Below are 25037 nucleotides of genomic sequence, written 5' to 3' on the forward strand. Positions count from 1 at the left end.
GGATCATCCCAAACCTACGATTTATGGAGGTAAAAATGGACGTGTATAAACCTTCATAAATCTGTCTATTTTTTGCCTCCATAGTTCGAAGGGTTAGGATGATCTTATGGAGCTGATTTTTTGGGCACACCCTATCTATGTGAGGGCCCATCAAATGAATGCTCTAGATCACCCAAACAGTGTGACCTCCATTGTATTTTAAGCTAAGGTGTAGATAACTTATCTACACTAGGGTGTAGAAACTCTTTTCTCAATATATAAACATATCTATGTGTATGTGTGGAAAAGTGTTTTTGGTCGCTTGACCAGATAACTTATCTGTTCCGTCAACCAGAAACAAAGTGGGGCCATGTTGTTTGGGTGATGCAAATTGGTGCTACGAGGTCGGATTTTTCACCAAATCTAAATGTGGATTCACCTCGTAACGTATAGTTTTTCATTCAGTATTTTTTTTTTCTTTATTTACTAGATGGGGTGGTTTGAGGGTGTATAATTTGATGTGATGGTCTTAAATTTAGGAGGGATTCGATAGGGACCATCGCATATGGCATTTCGCGGGCGGGCTGTTGCATGAGAGAGCAGCCACCTCAGATGAATTAAATGAATAAGACAAAATATGATTGCGGTTTGCATGATTCGATGGTTTTGTGTATGTGTAAATTTAATGTACATTACACACACTATCTTATGGAAAAAGTTGGGAATGTGGTTGGTATTTGTTGCTAAGTCACGAATTACACAACAGGTCACAACACCTTTTTTATTATGTGGTGCCTTTCTTGCTTTGTTTAAATCAAATTACAAGTTATGTATATTTTAATGTGTTAAACAAAAGCTTACTTATTGTATAAACCAAATATTTTTTGCTGAGCAAGTGAGCAGATCTGGTCTTTTCGTTTTAAGTTTGGCAATTCATTGTAATAGCCTATTTACCTTTCACTTCTTGGCATGTAGAATTTCGTAAGTCATATGTTACTCTATTGATGTCATTTGTCATGTTTTTTGTTTCACATACAATGCAAATAATCTAGTGTTACATGTTACAAAATAGGGTAACAACAATCACTATCATAGAGTGAGATGACTCTATCCCAGCTCATGTGTTGCATGTGATGGAAAAGGCTATAAATAATCGCATCATTAGTCTCACAATCATAGCTAACAAAAGATGGCTCTTCCTCTCCACTCCCTACCCACCTCTTGCTCCTTAGCACACTTGCCGCCTACTCTTGTGCCTTCTCCTACACCTCGGAGAAATGTAAAGATGGCTAAGCACATTACATGAGTTCTAAGCACACAAATGTTCGAGCCTCACATAATTCGGAGATCAGCAAATTACCCACAAAGCTTTGGGGATTATGATTTCATTCAGTCACTAAAGAGTGATTATACGGTAACTAATGAATCAACACAATCACCAAGTCCACTACTAAGGCCATGTTCGGTTGGGATTATAAATAATCAATTGTCCACAACAACCGATTATACAGTCGATTATTCTTAAAAGAGTGTTCTGTTAACTTATATAACAATCGCTTATAAATCACAATCCGATTGTCGGATTGTAATGAAATACAGATACCTTAATCGGGATTGAGCCTCTAGCTCAATGGTCAAGTCTATGTTCTTTGACCTCTAGTTTTGCTTCCCCCATTGCAAATGGGGGTACATAGCCCCCAACGCCTTTTAGAGATCCGGTTCATCAAGTAGTTGATTTTATTGATCCAAGTCTCCCCAACAGTTCGATACCCACTTCCACTTTAGGCCCATAACCTGTAATAAGTAGAGTTTTTCTTACATTTATGGGGTGGTTTCATGCTAACTAGTGTTCATTATGCAGGGTGAGATGTACGAGAGACGGGTTGAGAAGCTGAAGGACGATGTGAGGCGTTTGTTCGAAAAAATGGACAAACCAAGATCTCGATTAGAGCTGATCGATACCCTTCAACGCCTCGGTTTGGCATATCACTTCAAGAAGGGGATCAAGGAAGCTTTAGGTATCATATCCATGGACGAGATGGAGGGCGAACTCTATGCAACCTCTCTCCGATTTAGGCTCCTAAGACAGCATGGATTTGAGGTCTCAACAGGTAAGTATGCTCATTTGACACAATGGTGCATTTAAGCTTTCTATGATCCCTAAGTTTTGGCAAACACTTCTAAAATGGGACAGGATCCCGTCTAGAAAATAAAGAAGATGGTGAAATTGACCGATGATTGGGTCATTTCCAAATTATTTTTTGGCTTTTGTGGGGATTAGTTCTCTTCTTGCGCGAGATCTGTTCTTGTTTTTCCAAATGGGATTCCTTTTTGCTAGCAACCCTCCTAATATTTTTAGTTTTTGCAACGAAACAGATGTTTTTAATTGCTTTAAGGACAAGAAGAACACTTTTATGGAATCTCTCTGTGAGGATACAAAGGGGATGTTGAGCTAGTATGAAGCTTCACATCTTGCATTTGAAGGGGAGATTGTCTTGGAAGAGGCCAGAGCTTTCACCACAAAACATCTCAAGGATCTCAAAGGGAAGATCACAGACCAGAACCTGAAAATACAAGTAGAGCATGCCTTGGAGCTTCCTTTACATTGGAGGATGCCAAGGTTAGAGTCTAGGTGGTACATTGAAACATACGTGAGACAAGTTGATATGAATCCTTTGCTATTTGAGTTGGCTAAGCTGGATTTCAACGTGGTTCAAGCCATATACCAGAGCAATATTAAAGACACATCCAGGTAATTAAGAGCATACGATATAATCCTTGTACATGTATATTTATCCATCCATCTCTATCTCCTGTCTCTCTTTTTCAGGACCCAAATGCCACTTATGGGTTGACTTTAAAACATTAAATTTATACACAAGGGCGGTGATAAATTCACCCCCTTCTATGATGAATTCACCCTGTATTTTTCAAAATAGACTGTACAGCCCACACCATAGGATGATCCAAACCGTCCATTTGATGGGCCACAATGTAAATAGGTTGTCCCAAAAATCATTTGCATAGGATGATCCCAACCGTCCGATCTATAGAAGTTTCAATAATGAGATTCCCTCTTTGTATAGGAGGGAGCCCATACCCAAAACGAGGCCTGCAAAATCTGTTTTCCAAAATTGGATGCAACTCAAGTTCATTATTGGCAATTCGGGTGGAACTTTTACCATAAAATTAGGTCACCCCTTGGATACTCCATTTCTATGTATAAATATACATGTATATAGTTTACTCATATTCACACCAATTGACCTAGAGGCTCAACCCCAAAACAACTAATTGTCAAAAAATTGCACTGTAAATATCATTATCCCATACATTTACAACACAAAAAAGCCACTCGTGCGGATAACCAGAGCAAAGAAAATAAAATTTAAGGAAAGCCATAACCAAATTTCTTTAGATATCTAGCAAAGAAAAGGCAAAACAATAAAACAAGGAGATATAAAGTTGGAATGGATGGTGAAAATAGTGCTTCGGATTGATGAAAAAATGAATGATGATGGATAAAATTTCAAGGAAAACAGTAACCGAATTTCTTCATATATCAAGCAGAGAAAAAGGGAGGAAAGGAGATATAAGGTTTGAATGATAGTGAAAAATGGTGCTTGCGATTTATAGTGTTTGCATTTTATATGGTTTTTTAAGCATGTGAGCAAGATTTAATCACCAGTTAGCGGACTCGTCATAGAGTCACTGGACGATGAAGATACAGCTTGCTTCACTGGTCCCATAGGTGCTCGCGGAGGAACTAAGTCTAACTCCATAACCAAGTGTGCATACATGTTAGGTTAATAAACAATCGATTACACAATATAATGAACAAGTGCTTGGTCCACTATTAAGTATCAAACAAATATTTAGTAAGGACTAGCATATCAAATAAAGTCGTCAATTACTAATCCATGTCAAGCATTTCTCAAGTAGATAAATAAACAAGTCAATAGACATTAATGACAATGAGATGCACAATGCAAGTGGCCCATACACGCACACGATCTCATCCGAATTCGGTCCAAGTGATAGGCAAGACCCTTGCACAAGTTCACAATGCTCATGCAAGGGTACGACCCGTCGGATGGTTTAAGAAACTACAACCTCGAATCCTATCATTTTGAGGTGTGGGAGAACATATTCAAGAGCCTTGATTCCTATCATTTTTGAGGTGTGGGAGAAAATATTCAAGAGCTGGCACACAAGAGTTCAATAAGTTCAATAATGAGAATATAACACAATTCAATAATTAATCATGTAGTTAAATCAAGCAATTGTGACAACATGTCTATGTTTTCATGAAATCATTCTATGTTATTCTTCAATCTTAAGGGTTATTAATGTATTCAAGATAATCAAGCCATCCATAAGTAACAAGAAAACACATTAAACGCGCACTAAATTAAAACTAAGAATCTGTCAAGAAAATGCAGTGTTTGACATGTCAACCCATGTTGGCAATTCGTATGCTAATTCTTATCGGATCGACCTAAAATTTGAAACCCATCTAACAGGAATTTCTCTAAAAGGCGCTTCATTGTTCTTATCTATTGCTCTTATCTTTCAGTTGGTGGAAGAAATTGGGACTTGGTAAGGAGATGACCTTCTCCAGAGACCGTTTAATAGAGTGCTTTCTTTGGAGTACTGGAATTATGCCCGAACCAGAGTTTGGGCGCTCTCGAGGAGAGGTAACAAAAGTGATTCAACTAATAACAATCATGGACGATGTCTATGATATCTATGGTTCCATTGAAGAACTAGAGCTCTTCACCGGTGCTATTGATAGGTAGTCTTTCTATAATTTTTTTCATTTTCTAGTGGAGATTTAGCTAATATTCTAGGACAGAATGCTTCATGTCTAATTCTTGTATTTCAAAACAATTTATGTAATTTGTTCAGGTGGGATCTTAGGGCTATGGAAAACCTTCCAGAGTACATGAAGATATTTTATTTAGCTCTCTTCAACACTGTCAATGAATTGGCTTATGACACCTTAAAAGAACAAAGATGCAATATCACCCCGTACCTAAGGAAATTGGTAGTGTATTCATTCTGTCTTCTCTAGTTAATTGTCACTCTTTAATAATTCAAGTAAATAATTCCATATCATACTTGCAAGTGTTCATCTTATCTAGTGAGCGGTTTTCTTTAATCTAGTGGGCAGGTTTTTCTAAAGCAGCCCTTGTGGAGGCAAAATGGTATAGCAATAGATACACGCCCACGCTTGATGAGTATTTGAACAATGGATGGATTTCGGTTGCAGGGTCAGTCGCACTAGCCACTGCCTATTTTTCAACAAATGCGAAGATAACGAAGGACACCCTAGCATGTATAAACAACGATCCAAATCTCATTTATTGCTCATCAATGATTCTTCGACTTTGCGATGATTTGGTGACTTCATTGGTACAAAAGCAATACTTAATAGCAACCTTATTTCATCACACAAAACTATGTTTGAATGTTTCACTATTTAAATCATTAATATCATTTTATCTGTATTCTTTCTTCATTTTAGGCAGAGCTAGATGGAGGTGAAGTTCCCAAATCTATCCAATGTTTCAGTCATGAAACAGGTGCTCTCGGGGAGGATTCTCGCAATCATATAAGAGGACTAATTAGTGATATGTGGAAGAAGATGAATAAAGAATCTATCTCTTCTTCTCCACTTCCTAAACCTTTTATTAACGCTGCATTGGATCTTGGAAGGATTTCTCTATGCTATTACCAATACGGCGATGGATTTGGTGATCCAAACAAGGAAACTAAGGAGCGAATTATGTCATTGTTGGTTGAACCCGTTTCAGTTAAGGAATAATAAGCTTGGCTTTGTTTATGTACATGATAAAGATTATTACCGATTTCACACAAGTGGATATAAAATTATACCCAAAATGTATCATTTTTTTTTATGTGGATTATGAACTTGATATAAGAATATATGGACATAAATTGTGTTAAATCATGTTATCCCCTCATATGTTGTGGAGTACCAAGAATCTTTATATAGAAGAATGTTTTTCATTTCCTAGTCAAATAACTCTCCAGGTACTAGCCAAAATATATTATTAATTACATAAAACAATTTTTTGATTGAAAGAAGAGATTGAAAATCCTAAATTTTCTTATTAACTGATACCAAATGAGTTTCAGAAATGGTCCAACCACAAACATTCAAACCCTTGTTCATCTTACTATCTCTCTCTTGCTCCTTTCCTTTTCTAAAAGATTTTAAGACTTAAATATTTGGTTGAAACAAGCACACAACGTTCATGCTGCTTTTTGTAACATTTATTCAAGAGATAAATGAAGGATATTCTAAAGTGCTAGGATGATGGTCATGCAACCACTAGGATGATTAGAACTGAAGTTCAGTTCTAGTATTGAAAATCGATCGATCCACCAAGACTTTGCTCATGCTCATCATTTGCCTACTCTCAACTCAACTCAACTCAACTCAACAAAGCCTTTGTCCCAAACTAGTTGGCGTCCGCTAAATGAATCCTTTAGAAAAATTTCATGAAGAAGGTGAAAGGAATCTACCCGACTCTAATCCTGGCTCTAGTTGGGTTCTTCTACGAGGATCATTTTCTTCCAATCTATCCTATCCAAGGTCATGTTCTCTGTTATGTTCCTAGCTATCAGGTCTTCCCTCACTATTCTACCCAAGTTGTTTTCGGTCTGCCCCTACCTCTTACTTCATCAACTTGGCACGAGTCGCCTCTTCTCACAGGAGCATTCAAAGGCCTACATTGAATATGTCCAGACCATCTTAAGCGGTGCTCTCTCATCTTCTCCCAAATTGGTGCCACCCCCCACTTTTTTACGAATGTCTTCATTTTTAATTCTAACCTTGTGTGGCCGCACATCCATCTAAGCATCCGCATCTCCGCTACACTCATCTTATGCACATGCTGCTTCTTGGTAGCCCAACATTCTGAGCCGTACAGCATGGCTGGCCTCACAGCTGTCTTAGAAAACTTTCCCTTCAACTTGGTAGAGATTTCACGGTCACAAAGAACTCCTGAGGCAAGCTTTCACTTCAACCAATCTGCTCTTATTCTATGGTTAACATCCTCTTCAATCTCTCCTTCCTTATGTAGAATTGAACCAAGATAGCAAAAGATATCCCCCTTAGGTACCTCCTGTCCAGTTATATTTACTACATCCTCGTCCTGCCTCCTTACATTACTAAAGTTGCACTCCATATACTCTGTCTTAGTCATACTCAGTCTAAAACCTTTGGATTCCAACGTAGTTCTCCAGAACTCTAATTTAGCATTTACTCCTGCTTTGGTTTCGTCGATTAATACTATGTCATCTGCAAATAACATACACCACGGCACCTCATCCTGGATACCCTCAGTAAGTTCATCCATAACTAGCGTAAAAAGATAAGGGCTTAAAGCTGATCCTTGGTGCAGTCCTATTGTAATTGAAAACTCACTAGACGTGCCACCGTGGTTCTGACACTAGTTACTGCTCCATCATACATATCCTTAATCACATCAATATATTTAGTAGGCACTTTTTTCCTTTCAAGGACCTACCACATAACACTCCTCGAAACCCTATCATACGCTTTCTCCAAATCAATGAAAACCATATGAAGGTCATTTTATTTTCTCTAAATCTCTCCACTAACCGCCTAATCATGAAGATAACTTCCATAGTCAATCGTCCGAGCATGAAGCCAAACTAATTCTCTGTCACCTTAGTCTCTTTTTTTAGTCTATGCTCAATTACCCTCTCCCAAAGCTTCATGGTGTGACTCATTAGCTTAATTCCCCAGTAAGTGGTGCAACTCTAAATATCCTCTTTATTCTTATAAATAGGTACTAATGTACTCTTCCTCCACACTCATCAGGCATCTTTTTAGTCTTCAAAATATTGTTAAATAATCTAGTTAACCAAACCAAACCCACATCACCCAAGCATCTCCAAGTCTCAATAGAAATCTCGGCAGGCCCCCTAGCCTTACCTAATTTCATATTTTTCATAGCTACTCTTACCTCTGATGTTCGGATTCTGCGAACAAACCTCCTGTTTGTATCATCAAAAGCATTATCAAGTTCTCCCAAATTCGCTACGGGGGGGTTTTCGTGCGGGATTTTAATGTGCAGACATTAATGTGCGGACTTCTCCATATTGTCCATGACTCTTTGGGGACTTGGACTTTAATGTGCGGACACTTGGGATTTTCAGGACTTTGGCGGAGACTTTTCAGAGTCATGCGGACATTGAAATCACCCGTTAGTTATCAAGAAATACATGAATTTAAAGTCCTAGAGTTTTAATAATCAATTTTTACTATGATCCCATGGATTTGTGGGCCCTACTAAAATATATAAGTAATATTGTGCATTTGTGGGTCCTGTTAAAGTAGTCATTTCACTTTGGATAGGGTTATAGGCTCATCTGTCTAGGCCAATAATAAGTTATTTTTTAGTTTGATCTTAGCCGTCCACTTGATAGGTCTTTGTTTGGATCTCCTATAGCCCCAAAATCAAGCCAACTATGCCGGCAATCTAAACTGCCCTCTTGATAGGGTTGCTTTGGATCATCTTCAATGTGTAATTCATTTTACTATCTATACTATGAGGTTCAAAAGCAAGACCAAGCCGGTGGAGAAAGCATTGTTACAAACTTTGTAGTTCATGTATTGGAAACAATAGAGGTGGATTCATAGCCAGATTTAATTGAATGGATGTGAATCTAATGAAGAACTCGGAGCACAGAAAAATGGACAAGTAAATGGGGCTTTTCTTATAGCTTCAGGAGTTCTACGATTCTTAATGAGTTTCCAATGAATAAATTCAAGCCTGCATTCTCCAATCCTCAACCATAACCCAATTAGGCATTTCAACAAGCATTCTATGCCCCATCTGGTTCTAACATGTGGAGAAGAAGTTCGAAATGGAAGTGGAATGCTAACTTCCAGATCTAGGAATTAGAAACACACTCAAGACAAACCCTAGATCTGCAACCTCAAAGCCCAAATCCATCGCAATGCATAATAAAAAGAAAAATGCAAAGCACACAGATCGTTACCTGAAAAGAGATAATGTACTGATTCTATTGTAAGGTGATGGGGTTAAAATCATAGGTGTAAAACCCTAGAATCAGAGGTCTAAAATCCTACAATCTGAGGATACAGAAAATCTAAAACCCAAAAATTATCTTGGATCATATAGAAGAAGGAAAAGAAGAAATAAAAGAAGCTGGATTTACCTCAGAACGCCCCTTCCACTCCGAGAAAGAGAGAAATTGAAGAAGAAAAAGAAAACGGTAGTTGGTGGTGGGAGTGAAATGCCCACAACAAGGAGGAGGGAGAGAGAGAGAGAGATGGCTGCTCTGCACAGTCAAGAGAAGAGAGATGAAAAACTAAGAAAAGTTGGAGGGGGAAGATAGACCCTTTTTTTTTTTGGTCACACAATTGACACGGACTTTTTAAAATAACACTTGTTCAAGCGTGACATTTTCTCACTTGTTTTTACTCATAACGTGAACTCTAAGGTCCCGTCTCGCTAAAGTACGCGGATTTGCGAGTAAGGGGTTATTTTGAAATTCCTTTGAAAAGTCACGCGCCACTAATGCGTTACTCTTCAAGTCACTCAAAGGTCGCGCAAATCCTTCCCGACTAACCCCACCTACAGGTTCTCCATTAAACAACTTATCGAAGAAACTTCTCCACCTCTCTTTAACCTCGTTTTCTTTTACTAACAATCTTTTATTCTCGTCTTTGATGCATTTTATATGATTCAAGTCCCTGCTCTTCTCTTCTCTCATCTTAGCAAGCTTGTAGACATCTTTTTCACCCTCTTTCGTCCCTAACATGTGGTACAAATCCTCATATGCCTTGCCTCTAGCTTCCCTTACTGCCTTCTTAGCTTCTTTTCTGGCCAAATTATACTTCTCAATGTTCTCCTCATTTCTACACTTATGCAAACATGTATAACACTCTCTTTTAGACCTAATCGCCTTTTGGACCTCCTCGTTCCACACCCACGTGTCTTTAGACGGCGGCCCACTTCCTCTACTCTCAAATAAAGTAAATATTCAAAGATCTACTGTGACTGTGAAGTGAATTGCTTTGTGATTGCCTAGTGCAATCAAAGGAGGATTGAATCTCCTTGAGTTCTTGTTGCTTCCATTGATCCGAACCACATCGAATAAGTACTTCCATGACAGCTTGGTTGTGGCGCACCATCATGCGATGGCCTAAAACACGTTTTAGTTCTTAATCTAACAATAAATAGGAGAACTTTGGACTAGCAGTCCAATCTTCATTTTAAACTGTGAGACTTGACACACCAAGTGCACCTTTGAATCCTTGGGCAACTCTAGCTTATAAGCAACAAGACCAATGTGTTGCATCACTTGATATGGTCCAAAATACTTGGGAGATCATTTGTGTTGCCTTCTTGACCCTACAAACACTTGTCTATATGGCTGCAACCTCAAGTATGCCCGATATCCAATGTTGAACTCCCTATTATTCGATGTAGATCAACTTGGCGATTCATATAAGCTTTGGCTTGTTCCAAGTTGTCTTTTAGGATTTGTGATGCACGATCTCCTGATCTAATTTTGTTCTCAAAGGCCTTCATCTTGGTTGTGCCTGGAATATATGAAAGCAATGTGAGATGAGGTACACCATATGAGGCTTCAAATGTTGTAATCATGGTAGTCGAGTGTTGGGTGGCATTGTACCAATATTCGGCCCAAGTGAGCCACTTCATCCATTCATTAGAAAGATGGCTTTAAAAAAAACAAAGACAGGTTTTTAGGCATCTATTTAAGACCTTTGTTTGTCCATCCGTTTGAGGATGATACGGTGAACTAAGATTGAGGTGGCTTCCTGCAACTTTAAGAGTCCTTCTAGAATAAGTAGGTAAAGATTGGATCATGACAACTAACGATCAACAAAGGAAGATCATGCAATTTAAAGATAATCACAAAGAATGCATGAACCATTGTTGTTGTCGTGTATGAATGTGATAGAGCAATAAAGTGTGCATACTTTGTTAGACGATCCACACCACAATAAACTATAGACATTCTTTGTATAACTGGTAACCCATCTATGAATGATTGAATTCCATAGAGATGTCTTCTCATACCCAATTGGGAATTGGCAGGGGTTGTAAAAGTCTAGTTGATGATACATTATCACTCTTTTGATGTTGGCAAGTGTCACATTCACGAACAAATTGTTTAATTGATTCTTACAACCCTGAACAATAGAAAGAGTCTGTGGAGGGTCTTTTGAAATCCAGAGTGTCCAGCATGGGTTTCCCAAGGAATTCCATTAGGAGCACTTCTCTTAGAGGAGATGAGGGTCCTACTAGAATTCACCCTTTCTAGGAAAAATCCACAGAGAATACTTAGAAGTGTATGATTCACCCTTCTCCAAGTTTTCTTTTATTTGTAGTAGATAATGAACAAAAGTGATGCAGGACAATACCTAATTTAGGGAAAATCCTACACTGCTAATGTGATTAAGACTTTAGAACAGTTTAGGGCTTACGCGGAAAACTAAAAGAACACTTAACAACTAACCTTAGGCTGAATTAACGCCTAATTAATCTATGGACAACAGCAATAATGAGGCCTAAATAGCATAAATAATTGTAAAGATCATAATTAGGCAAGAACTAAACATTATCAAATCAATCAAAGCGATAAAATTTCGTAAAATGAATTGACAATAGAAGGATTAGTCTGAAACTAAACCAATTAAAAAAACTTAAAGACAATGTAAGACCTATCAATTAGATGTAACAAAAGCATCAGAAGTTAATAATAATCAATAAAGAAAAACAAAAAAATGTCCAGCAGCAGGAATTGGGTCAAAACAGTCCAGATTTAGGCCGTAGGGGTATTTGGTAATTTCTGCAAATCTGGAAATTGAAGGAAACTGTTGTCCAGATCTTAGGTAAGGGTTTAGGTAGGTAAAAGAAGATAATTATAGGGTTTAGGTTCTGATTTGAAGGTGGGTTTAGGCTATGGATCTTTAAAAAGGGTTTCCGGGCCTAAAAGGGTAAAACTTGCAATAGGGTTCAAAAAGGTTTGGAAGTTAAGATTCTTGCGAGTTTCAGGTGAGGTTTAATTACTAAAACAATCCCTCAAAATCTCAAAACAAGATCTTGAAGGACAAGGGAGATCTATGGATTTTGGGTTTTTTTAGTTTTAGAGTTCAAAAACAAAGAATCTAGAAAATCTGATTTACTAACCTTGTTTGTGCTGATTTGATTGAAAAAATAGAAGAGAATAGATGAGAGGAAATGCGAGAATATGGTTCCAAACCACAAGAAGAAGAGAGAAGAAGAAAGCCCAAATTTCTGGCTTCAAGCAAAACGCCAATTCTATTCAATATTCAAAAAGTCCCTTACTGGCGTACTGCTTCCATAAGATATATTTATAATGAAAGAAACCCTAGAAGATAACTTACGATTAAAAACTAATCTCAACCATTCATCTAATCCAAAGTAAACTAAATAAAGTTAAAAACTTAAATAAAATAGTAATCGCGTAATAGACCTATACCACTTCCTAAGACACTCATAACATGCTCAAATCACATCCAAATCATTTTGTCTTGGGCTCCTTAGATAGGTAATTGAAAAACCTTTCTAATAATACCAAAAACACGCCAAACAGATGAGATTTGATACCTAAAAAGTAGGCTACAATTAAAATGACGAAAATAGAAAATAAATAATAATAAAATAAAAAAAGAAACCCATGTCTATGGCCAATGCTAGAGTCTCCACCATCAGTCTCGTCAACGTCTGCGCTTGTAAACCTTCAATCAACGCCCACTGTTGATGTCCCCGTCAAAAAGTGGTCATATTCTTCACCTCCTCCATCCAAGTTGGCACCGCTTTAGAGATTGCCAAGATACAACTTTCTTCATCTCCAAAATTTTCTTCATCACCTCTCTTCGATAGCCCATTTGTACGAGATTATCTTTTAACTCCACCCTATAGTTGAAACTGGGCAACTGAGTGAGCCACTTTCTTTTGAAATGGCAATATAACATATTGATGAAATGGCCAAGGTATGGAGCATCCAAGCACCACCCAGGGTACAAGCTTTTGCATGGACGGCTATTTTAGAGAGAATCCAAACAGTGGATTTCTTTCAAAGGAAGAATATTATTATTGTTGATCACTGTGCTCTTTGTATAGAAGAGGGAGATTCGGTAGACCACTTGCTCCTGCATTGCAAGATAGCTAGACATGTATGGAATAGATTGTTATCTAGATTTGGTGTCCCATGGATCTTCCAGAAAAATTATCACAGCTCTTTGAACATTGGGAGTGGTGTCCATGGAAAGGCAAGGGTAAAATTTTGTGGAATATTTTCTTTCTAGCTATATTATGGGTGTTATGGAAGGAAAGAAATGTTAGGGTCTTCAAAGGTTTCTCCAGGCGTCCCTCTTTCCTCTTCAACAAAGTTGTAGCACTTATCATTTCCTGGGTGAGACTCATACCCAGCTTTGCTTTTGTATCGGCCTTCGATTTGTGGCATGGTTGGCAGGTGATATGTAATGGAGTTAGGGAAAAACCGAAGGTGGATAAAGTATGGGAACCAACTTTACAAGGTTTCTTGAAATTTAACTTTGACAGATCTAGCATGGGGAATCCTGGTCCATCTGGTATTGGTGGGGTGTTAAGAGATGATCAAGGGAAGGTTATATGGGCCTTCTCGGGTCCAGTCGGAATTTCGGACGCGAACGAGGCAGAGGTTCGAGCCGCACATCATGGTATAAAGCTTCCTATCAATGTCTTAAATAGGGTGGAAATTGAAGGTGATTCAAAAAATGTCATAAGTTGGATTAATGGGTCACACTCCTCCGTGGAGATTTGCGGCCTTCTTTGATGAGATTCAAGACATAATTGGAGTCTTTCACCTTCACGCATATCATGTGAAAAGATCGGCAAACGGGATTGCAGATAAATTAGCCAGAGAAGGAGTTTTCAGGGAGGGCTTGGAACAATTTGACTATCTTCCTCCTTGACTCCCCGGCTTCTTGATTACTGTACTCTTTCTATTTTTTGTTTTCTTTTATTTTATCTTGTATACTTCGCTCGGGACTCCCTCGGTCTCGTTTATTAATATTATCTATTTGCCCTTTTAAAAAAAAATATATTGATGAACAGAGAACTGAGGAGGTCCTCAAAGATTACATGGAAGAAGAAACAAGAAATACAAAGATCTCACAAGGAGGGAGGAAATCAAACCACTCTAAAGCCGCCCTATTAACACCTGATCTAGCTAGAGAATCTGCATCGCTATTTGCAGATCTCCTTACATGTTTAAAAATAATTGAGGAGCCAAGAGTTAAAAATGAAATCTCCTCAAAAAAGGATAAGAACCTCCATGGAGGGGCTATCGCCCCCGAAAGCCAACTAATTACATTTGAAGAATCACCTTCCACAATCACCTTATCATAAAGATTCTTGTCTTGACGCTTGATACCCTGATAAGCCGTTCTAACCTCCGCTTCACTTGAATCGCAAACCCAATAGGGCCTGAATATGCCCACAAAACCAAGCCGAGGGAATCTCTACACAGACCTCCGATACCTGCCGTCCCTGGATTGCCCAAACTAGACCCGTCAAAATTAAGTTTTATAACATCTTCTGAAGGCGCCTCCCAACGCTGAACAATCTGATTGATCCTCCCTCATTAATCCCTCTATCATTGCAAACAACCTGCCACCCCTCCCATAAATCAAAGGCCGAAACAAATCTAAACATAGGAATACTTCTCACCCACGAAATGGATAATGTTATGACTTCAACATAAAGCCAATATGAAGATTTAGATACCCCATCAAACACCCTTGAATTTCTATTTTTCCAAATAACCCACCAAGAGACAAGAAGACAAATTCCCCATAAGGCCTTACCTTTCTTCTTCCATGGAACCCACTCCCAACACTTGATTAACTCAGGGATCGATTTTGGGAAGACCCAAGAGATCCCAAACCGAACTAGAATCAGACCCCAAATCTCTCTTGCGATTTGGATAAGTGATCAATGGATTCTCCGTCTTCCAAGCACATTGGACAATGATCCACTAACCACATACCCCTTCCTTATCTAAGGAATTCCATTGTCTGAATACGACCACGACTCACTGCCCAACTAAAGAAACTCACCCATGGAGTGAGCCACTAATATTATGTCAGAATAGTGATACATTGATCCAAAAGGTGTTTTAGACTCCTCTGGGCCATACGGATGACAAATTGTCAACCCGGTAGATATTCCCCATCCTATTGCATTACATTCAACTGTATAAGGCTGCATGAAAACGGGCATCCCAAGTACGGGTGGGTGAGTTAGAGCATGATTGAGGGTATTGACTCAACTAAGCCTTTGTCCCAAACTAGTTGGGGTCGGCTAATGAATCCTTTAGAAAATTTCATGAAGAAGGTGAAAGGATCTACCTGGCTCAAATTGACTAAATCTAATCCTGACACTAGTTGGGTTCGTCTACATGGATCATTTTCTTCCATTCTCTCATATCCAAGGTCTTGTTCTCTGTTATGTTCCTTGCCCTCAACTCTTTCCTCACTGTTTCTACAAGTTATTTTCGGTCTGCCCCTACCTCTTTTTACTCCATCAACTTGGGACGAGTCACTTCTTCTCACTAGAGCATCCAAAGGCCTACGTTGGATATGCCCAAACCATCTTAAGCGGTGCTCTCTCATCTTCTCCTCAATTGGTGCCACCCCCACCTTTTTACGGATGTCTTCATTTTTAATTCAATCTAACCTTGTGTGACCACACATCCATCTGAGCATTCGCATCTCCGCTACAGTCATCTTATGCACATGCTGCTCCTTGGTTGAACTCATTTGAAACATGTTTCTAAATATTTTTAATGCTTTTTTTTTTTTGAAAGATGAAAGGTACCTTCATTGATACCAAAAGACATTACACTGAGGACAAGATGTCCCCATGTCCCATAATTACAAAAAGCCCATGAAAGTGTACAAAAAACCGTATGTCATGTCCCATTGACCCCTTTCGTTGGCATCATCTCGATAAGGACGGATTCTCTGAGAACACCATTCTTAGCGAGCTGGTCAGCATGCCGATCTCCTGCGACGTACAATTAAAGGCTTAATACGATCTACCAGATCCCTGATCTCCAATATGAGGTGCCTGATTCTCCATGGTCCTTTTGCACGATTCGAGGCCCAGCAGATTGTATTGGTAGAGTCACCCTCAACTATCAACGGGCCGCCTTTGTTCTCTGCAAACAATCGAAGTCCAAACAGCAATGCCTTAACTTCGGCTTCATTGGCATTGTAATTATCAATCGGTCCCGAGTAAGACATTATAACTCTTTCAGTTGAATCCCGGATTACTCCGCCAATCCCCGCCCTTCCGGGGTTTCCCACAGGGCTTCCATCGAAGTTCAGCTTCAACCATCCGCTAGGTGGTGGTTGCCACTTGCCACGAGGGTTTCATCTTCACTCTCGTCTTCGTTTCCCAAATAATCTCGCACCAGTTTCGCAGCATCTCTCCGATGTTATAATGAATCTCGTTCTTGGCTTTAATCCAAGATATTAGATCAAGTTTTATTAGAAGTTGTACCCACGCCGCAAAGTTGGCTTTATCTTCGAAAATCCTCCTATTCCTCTCCTTCCATAAATTCCATATTATTGCATATGGGAGTAGTTTCCACAATTATTGACCAGTGCTTCCAAAAATACTACCGCCCCAATTCAGGATTACTGATCTGATTCCCTTCTGAAATACCCAAGCCACTCGAAAGCTTCTTAAGAGATTTGTCCATATGGAAAAAGCAACGGGATTTTTAATGCTTATTTGAAATTTTGGATTTTTTTTCCTTAACATTAATTTTTAATGCATGCCTATGATTTGAGGAAACAAACGTGTCGAGTGTCAACACAGAGTCACAAACATGGAATGTCAGACACGGCAAAATCCCAAAATTTAAAAATGGGGACACGGCTAAAACAGTAAGTATACATAATCATGATTTGTGGACACGGATTCCTGTGTTGAGTTTCAACACGGATACAAGGTGTCTAACATGGCAACTACTAAAAATCTAGAAATGGTGACACACCTATACAAGTAAATAAAAAATTATTGATTACTATCATACTTCGCAACAATACAAATGTGGTGTTCACTTAACAAACTAATAAATCTTAGGATTAATCAACTATAATCTAAAACAAACATAAGATAATCAAATAACAATGCATTCATCAATTTAATCTATTCTCTGTAGTCTCCAATATACAGCAAGAAAGGGAGACCAATAGGATACAATGAATATAATATTGGAATAAGAGTTTGATTAGGGTTTTAGGTTTAGGAGAGGGGATATAACAACAAATATTAGTTAAAGAAGAGTTTAAATAAAAGCAGAAATAATAATAATAAAAAAGGTAAACACAATTTCCAATAATAAAACAGAATGGCATACATGACACGGTACAAAAACCTGTGGACACGCCCACATTAAGTTTGACCAGTCTAGTAGTACATTTAGAAGTGTTCAAAGGAGTGTTGACACGTGTCGAAGCAATAAATTCAAAGTGTCATCCAAATCATAGATGTAGAGCTGGCAAGAAGTGACCCGGACCCGCGGGTTGACCTGGCCCACCCGTAATTTCCTGGTCCGGGTCTCAAAGTTGTGACCCGTTTCAATTTGACCCGCGGGTCCACCCAGCCCGTCAAAACTAGTCCGGGCCGGGTGGACCCGCGGGTGCCCGTTAAAGCGGAATATATATTTTTTTACGTGTAACTTTTGTGGAATGCTACCGTCTTGTCTGCGGACCATCAAATCAAAGGAAAGAGTGTGGTCAGGTTCATGCTGAAAAAGCTGACAAACAAACAAAGAAACATATGAAGTATTATACTCTATTCCAAAGGTCCTCTCCATGTCTTGTCGCCACCCACCATGGTCACTTCACCCTTTTTGTATATTCATATTTTCTTTCCCCTCATATCAGTCCAGCGCAGGCAACCTCAAATCCTCTTATTTTTTTCATTGTTTTATTCTCTGTCCTCTCCTCTCCTCCCAACCCACTATCTTCTGGAGACGACAGTTATTCAATAGGAAAACACAACGGGGTTTTGGTGGGCAAGAGACAGACAGGTACCTGTTGAGAGAGAAAGAAATGGGGAAAAAAAGGGGTTAGAATAAATAGGATTTTTTTTCCTGCAACTATTTTGTAAAACCAAAGAGGGGGAGGCCAATGAAAGGTCGGTGGCGATAGGTGGAAGGAGAGAGAGATAGAGACCAGAGGAGGTTGGAGCTTCGTGGTTGCTGGGTCGTCAGGAAGATAGGAGGAACAACTTTCCAAACTTGTTAGAAGGAGGTGAGATGCATGTTTTCAGAACATGCAAAGAGGTTTTTTTTTTTAAACGGGTGACCTACGGGTCGACCCGGCCCGTACGTGCCGGGTGCAGGTCCAAGATTCGTGACCCGTAAAATTTTCCGGGTCATTTTGACAAGACCCGTTTGACCCGGACCAGTACGGGTCAGGTCAAACCCGGCCCGTCCCAGCCGTTTGCCATGTCTACATAGATGAAAGCCTATTATCATCTTATATTCCCTCACAAATATCATGCACTAGATTTGTTAGTAACCCAAACTTAGTTATATTAGTTTGGATCAAGATTATGTTATCCTTATTTTCTAGGTTTCTTTTTGAGGATTTCTCATTTTTCTCTTTTATGATTTCTTCTTAAATAATTAAAAAATACGGTGAAGAAGATATCTAATGCATCGGCAATATCATTACTAATACAACCAAATGCAGCATATCGGCAGGGTCTCAATCAACCAGATAAAATAATGCTATTAGAAAATCAGAATTTACAGCAATTTTTCGACTTTTATACAAGATATCAGTTCATTTTGTATTGTCCAAGGCTGTTATATGATACATCCAAATGAAATTTTCCAAATAAATTATACCATGATATTTCAAAAGGAAACAGATCAAACCAAACACAAAACAGCCATGATACTTTCACTTCAAAACAACCAGATAAAGAAAATAACAACTGAAGCTCAAAACTCCAATCAGGATCAAAAAGTAACATAAATAGTTCCACAAATGTGATAAAAGTGAAAGGTCTGGAACACAAGTACAGCTCTAACACTGAACACAAGTACAGCTGTAACACTGTCAAGCCCTGGAAAGTTCACCCAGTTTTGAACTGTGTGTGCCTATAACAGAATCACAATGGGCACAGAGGGGCAAAAATCGAAATCAGAAACCGAGAGGGCCCCAAACATTGAAGGTCTAGTCCTAGGTTCTCATCGCTTGCATGCGACTGAAAACAAAAGCATTCATATGCCCAACTAGGTTTAGAACGCAACCATAAATAGTGAAAACAACTTCACACCATTAACACAAACCTCATGAAGCTAGTGCCCCCTTTTTGTCCTCCAAAAGCTTTAATTCCTTACGCCACCCTTCCAATTTTGCCAACTTATCCAACTGCTCCGGCTTCATGTCGTCTCTCTCACCTTTTTCTAGTGCTTCTGTAAGTCGAATCTGCAAATTCGATGCTCGGATAAGAGTAAATTATAAATGAAAGAAACATAATTTACTTTCGGCGTATTGTTGGCGCGATTAATTTAATACAGAGACCAAATTTGCCTTAACAGAACCTGGAACACCATCTAGGTGTAACTCATTGGATTTCTAGCTCTGACCTTTTGGAAGGAAAACAAGATGTTCCAGAAAGCCAACATTAGAGGAACCCAAAAAGCAATAGCCAGTACTCAGTAGTGAATTAATTCCTCAATAAAAGCCTAAATAGCACGTCGTATAGCACATATTGAGCACCATTTCCTCACAAAGGATGTAAGTGTTAATTTGCAGACCCTTTTTGGATTGGAAAATATCACATAATTAGAAAACATTATAAATACCTTGTGTTAATCAATAAGTAGAGAAAGCATTTTTATGTACTAGGACCAAAGTTTGGGATCAATAACAAACAAGATTCATAAAGGAAGACAATACCTCAGCTCTTAAAAAGACAAACAATTTTTTATTTTTTTTGAATAATAATACACAAAAATTGCTGAATAAGTCTATATGATCATAAAAAGAGCTACACCAGTCCAAATAATTTCACTGGAAATTATAAATCATTAGAAAGGCACATCATTTCCCAATAAAGCAGATTCAAGCGCAAATGTTTAAAATTATCCAAGATGACCATAAAAATCATTAATTCCAAAATGTTTCCGGAGTAATTGAATACATTGTAAGACTTTCCATTAGGATTCTGGAATTAATGGATTGGCATCTTCTAACACTAATGAAAGGACACTTGTACACTTCAAACTGTAAAAACCTAACAACCATGAAGGGTATTTCAAATCGTTTTTTTTTTTTGGGCATTCCATGATCTGAACCCCATAATGATTGGATACCCCACGGTCACCAAAGATAATATTCAGTTGGCCAAAGACAAGTGGAATGATATTAGGAAGAAAGTAGGGTTCAGTCACCTGTCCAAAATGCACGTTAAGGATCTAGAATCCCATATTGCATTATGACATTCAGGCATGCACTTGGCAGTCATGTTCCCTACATTTACACTTTTTTAAGAGACAGACAGAGAGGGAGAGAACTCATGGATGCAAAATGGACTGAAATGCCCCTGTTTAGACATTTTAGAGATTGCAAAATTAATTTAATATATTCACAGTGGACTAAGGAATAGAATAGTTAACCCTTGAGATTGACAAAAGAAATCAAAGGATATTTGATCATTGAAGACAACCAAAAAAAGACACATATTGGTAAACTCCGAAAGGGTAAAATAAAAAATAAACCTGCTGCAAATGTACTGCTGAGACAAATGATTTGACTAAACCTATAAAGATGTCCAAAACACGCAAATGGGATATGTAAGGCTTGAGAAACTCACCTTCTTTTTCAGTGCTCTAATTCTTTTATCAAGATCTTGTCCAGGACCTCCTGGATTTGAACTCTCTGTTGAGTCCGAGGAAGGGCCCACCACCATAGGAGAAGCAGAAATAGAAAGCATATCAATCTGCCGTGCTACTGATTCTATTGGTTCTGTTATGGGACCCGTGTCTTCAACAGCAGGTGTGTCTCCAGTTGCTTCAGAATCCATGTTCTTTTCCTTATCAGATGCTGATGAAGCAAGAGCAGCCTGCGGATAGATGGTTAACTTTTTTCAAACACAATCATAAAAAATAATAATTAAAGAACATTTAGCTGATTAGTGCGAGGGGGTGCCATTACCAATATAGAAAGAGAAGAAGAGAGAAGAGGAGAGAGAGAGAGAGAGAGAAAGAGAGAGAGAGAGAGAGCAAAATTTTCCATGAAGAACTCCACCATTTTTGAGAAATTTGGCATGGAAGGTACAAGTATGGAACATGGATGCCACGTCACCAGACAAGCAATAATTACCTTTGAATCTTGTCTAGTAGTCTCCAGGGATTGTGATGCTAAATTGGCAACCAAACACAATAAAGCTACCTAAAAGTACATTTTTTTGCTTGGGACATCTTGAGAATGCAAGGCATGTGGCAACCAAAAAGTCCCTCAGGGACACTGTTTTGTTGATCATTGGTAAAAACTGAGTCTAAAACAGACTGTAGAGTTCTTTTAAAAGGTCAATAATACCCTGATTGTTAATAAACTATCAAGAAGAATGATCCCTCACCAAGCACAATTACGACAAAATGTGTCAACTTGACTGAACAAACACTAGTATTTGTGGCTGCACGGAGTTATAGCGTTATAAAAGGGAGAAGTTGGACGTGATGTAGTATGATTTATTATTGGAGATTTTATGAAACAAAATTCCTCCCTAGCCTCCTTTCTTAGTGTGACGGTTTTGTAAAAACCAGACACTTGAGTTTTTTTAACTTCGCTATGTTCTTCTTTTCTTTCTGCTCCATTAGGTTGTCTACTTGTGCCCTAGTCTTCTGACACTTTGGTGATATTAGGAATGCAGATAGTTGAAGAACTAAGGAAGAAGAATGCTTTATTCCTCAATGAAATAGGACATCCTGGAGGCGGCGAAGAGGGTGGCCGCACATAGCACGCAGCGGAGGACGGTGGTGGCGTGCGGATGGCACGATCCAAAGAGGCCGGGGGATAGTGGTTCGCAGGTGTTGGGGTTCTGGTTTGGGCGTGGGAGATGGGTGTGGAGGAAGATGGGAAGGGACGGTAGGCTTGGGGTTTAAGGAGAAAAGAGAAGGGATCAGTGGATCTATTTTTTTGGATTTGTAGTGGATGGTGGGTGGCTGGGAGGGTGAACCAGAAAAGGTTGGTTTCTCCTGGTGGTGTGTGGGTTTTGGATTTGCAAGGGGCTAAGTTTCTCGATGAAGCAAGGTTGTGTGGTGGCTGGATTCAAGAGGGTTTAACTGGTTAGGAAAGGGGTTAAGGGGCTCATTTTGAGTGGCTTGATTTTGCATGGAGGGCAGAAAGGGTAGGTCTTTGATGGGCGGTGTGCCGCTCCGGCGCTACGATAAAAATATGGCAACAAGCGCGGAGAAAACAAATTCTGTTTTCTGGGCTTGGCTCTTGGACTCCGGCGCTGTGGAGGCTGGGATCCTTCACTCGAATACCAAACTGATGCAGGCCAGGGAAGAGAAGTAGAAGAATGAGGAGACAGAGAAGAAGGATAAGAGAATAATAGAAGAAGAATAGAGGAAGAAGAGGGGGAGAAGAAGAAGAAAGCAGAAGAAATCTAAGGGGAGAAATTTCTCAATCAATATTATTTCATCAAAAGCTAAAAATCTCTAACACATGAAGGCCTGCAGTTGTAATTTCCTAGAAATAAAATAACATGGAAAATAAGTCCTAAAACCTAAAAATATGGAAATGAAAATCCTAGAAACTAAATACCATAGAAATAAATCCCTAAAAGTCCTAACGGTCACCCAAAAACTAAGTAGAATGCACCCTAGCATGGGCACTAAGGTCAAACTTGAGATCCAAAAACTAATTGATGTCGGATTCACTACAGCCACACCATACACTGGGTTGATAGAAAGCACAGCAAATGTTGCCAAGAACTATGGCCCTATATGTATATGTTTAGGCTATTGAGATCTAAATAAGGATTGTCCTAAAGATAACTTCCCTCTGTCAAATATCATCCTACTAGTAGATAGCACAACCGGTCATAAACCGTTGTCCTTCATTGATTGCTTGTCTGGCTACAACCAAATACGTTTTGTCGATGAGGACAAACATAATATCGCCTTCATAACCCTGTGGGGTACCTACAGTTATGAGGTCATGCCCTTTGGCCTCAAAAATGTTGGGACCACCTATCAAAGAGCCATGAGTACAATTTTTTGTGATCAAATGCATGATATACTCAAAGATTACGTAGATGATGTAGTTACGTAGATGATATAGTTGCCAAATCCAAAACCAGAGATGCTTATTTTATTTCTTCAATGAAACTTTAGTCGTCCACGCAAATATAATCTTTGTCTCAACCCTCAAAATGGTTCATTTAGTGTTACCTCCGGCAAACGATTAGGTTTTTCATTAGTCAATGAAGCATTGAAGTCGATCCATTAAAGATAAAAGCAATCCAAGACATAGCATGCCACCACATAAAAGCATTGGTGATATGCGTAGTTTCCTTGGTCATCTCGCAGCCATTCGTAGGTTCATCCCTCATCAAGCCCTGCGTTGTAAGCTTTTCACCGAACTTCCTTGCAAAAATACACCATTTGATTAGGCATCACATTCTCAACAAGCTTTCGATTCCATCAAGACCTTTCTCATGAAACCACATCATCATTCCACCCAACCTACTCTCATACATTTCAGTTCATGCCAATGCTTTTGGCTGCCTCCTCGCCCAATAAGACGACTCAAATCAAGAACTTGTAGTTTACTTAGTTGAACACTAGTTCCATTTATCAAATTCTAGTCAGGGTGTTGATATCAAAAAAAGATACCCTTCTAATTAGACATGTTGGCATGGTTTGTTGAAGTGATTTGAGTCCCTAGTTTCAAGTGTGGAGTCTTTTGTATTTAACATTTATTTGTGAATGAATGAACTAAAGCCTTCTTTCTCTTCTTAAACACTACACATAGATGGTAATAGTAGAGAGGCATGAATATTTTCAATTAACAAATTCTAATTTGGGTGTTGATATCAAAAAAGAGAGACCATAAGAATAAAAAGAAATAACCCATGTACCTGTTGCTTCTTCTCCTTCTTCCTTTCATTCCTTTTCGCAGACTTAGTCTTAGGTTTTGCATCCAAATCTGGATCATACCCGGGCGGAACCTCCAGTACACTGTTTTTTTTTAACTGCATCAAAACAAAATACCATAGGCTGCAAAATCCCTGAAAATAATAAGCGGAAAAAAAAGAAGAAATAGAATGCATAGAAAACAAGAATAAGAAAGAGATTATTACACACCAGAGCACCTTTGGATTGGTAAATCGCGACCTCATCTTGAGGAACATAGCCTGCCCTAATTCGAATGGGTTTTCTAAGAGTACCATCAGGTCTTCTTGTTGGAGCAAGAATTCTCTCTCCTTCTTTTAGGGTTTTTCCTAAGAGGGCGATTTGTTGTTCTTCTGTGGGACTACCCATCTCTCGATACTTAGTAAGCTGTGAGAAACATGGTGGGAGGGTTTTGGGTGTGGGGGAAAAGAGGGGTGGAATATCAATTTGAGGGGGGTTTCTTTTATCTCTGTGCTATCTATCGTAGGTTTTCCTGTTCACCTGCAAGTGTTCATAGGAGAAAGATGGACATAACAGTGATACCCTTCTTCTTCGTTTAGATATATGATATTTGTACAATTGTACTCCCTTGGTTTAGTAATGCCACTCACTTTTCTGAGTTTTTAATATGGTGTAAGCCCTTGTAGTCCCGTATTTTTCAAAAAGTACTGGACGGACCACATTATAGGATGATCCAAACCGTCCATGTGTGGAACACAAGGTAAATAGGCTGTGGCCCAAAGATTTTTCCATAGGATGATCCTAGCCCTCGGATCTATAGA

At 38.9% G+C, this 25037-nt stretch overlaps 2 protein-coding genes and 1 pseudogene across 4 annotated transcripts; 2 read left to right on the forward strand and 1 right to left on the reverse strand.

Annotated features, from left to right (window-relative positions):
* The first annotated feature begins 1300 nt into the window (after positions 1–1300).
* Positions 1301–2834, forward strand: LOC143857574 (alpha-terpineol synthase, chloroplastic-like). The gene is made up of 4 exons (XM_077368045.1): positions 1301–1393; positions 1841–2090; positions 2464–2731; positions 2810–2834. Exons 1-4 carry the CDS (start codon positions 1301–1303, stop codon positions 2832–2834), a joined length of 636 nt encoding a protein of 211 aa, XP_077224160.1.
* Positions 2835–3914: 1080 nt separating this feature from the next.
* On the reverse strand, positions 3915–24820 carry PYM (partner of Y14-MAGO). 3 transcript variants are annotated; one of them, XM_077367905.1, is made up of 5 exons: positions 24448–24817; positions 24222–24335; positions 20949–21197; positions 19420–19558; positions 3915–4182 (listed from the first exon to the last, which is right to left on the reverse strand). In XM_077367905.1, exons 1-4 carry the CDS (start codon positions 24622–24624, stop codon positions 19421–19423), a joined length of 678 nt encoding a protein of 225 aa, XP_077224020.1. In that variant the 5' UTR covers positions 24625–24817; the 3' UTR covers positions 3915–4182; position 19420. The 3 variants fall into 3 exon arrangements, with proteins under 3 accessions (XP_077224020.1, XP_077224021.1, XP_077224019.1); XM_077367906.1 differs by lacking the exon at positions 3915–4182 and having other exon boundaries at positions 19049–19558; positions 24222–24360; positions 24448–24820; XM_077367904.1 differs by lacking the exon at positions 3915–4182 and having other exon boundaries at positions 19049–19558.
* Positions 5356–5806, forward strand: LOC143857575 (alpha-terpineol synthase, chloroplastic pseudogene; annotated as a pseudogene).
* Positions 24821–25037: the final 217 nt, after the last annotated feature.

This window comes from Tasmannia lanceolata, unplaced genomic scaffold, assembly GCF_043159265.1.
Source record: "Tasmannia lanceolata isolate RefF3 unplaced genomic scaffold, GAP_Taslan_0.1 ptg000025l, whole genome shotgun sequence".
NCBI lineage: Eukaryota > Viridiplantae > Streptophyta > Magnoliopsida > Canellales > Winteraceae > Tasmannia > Tasmannia lanceolata.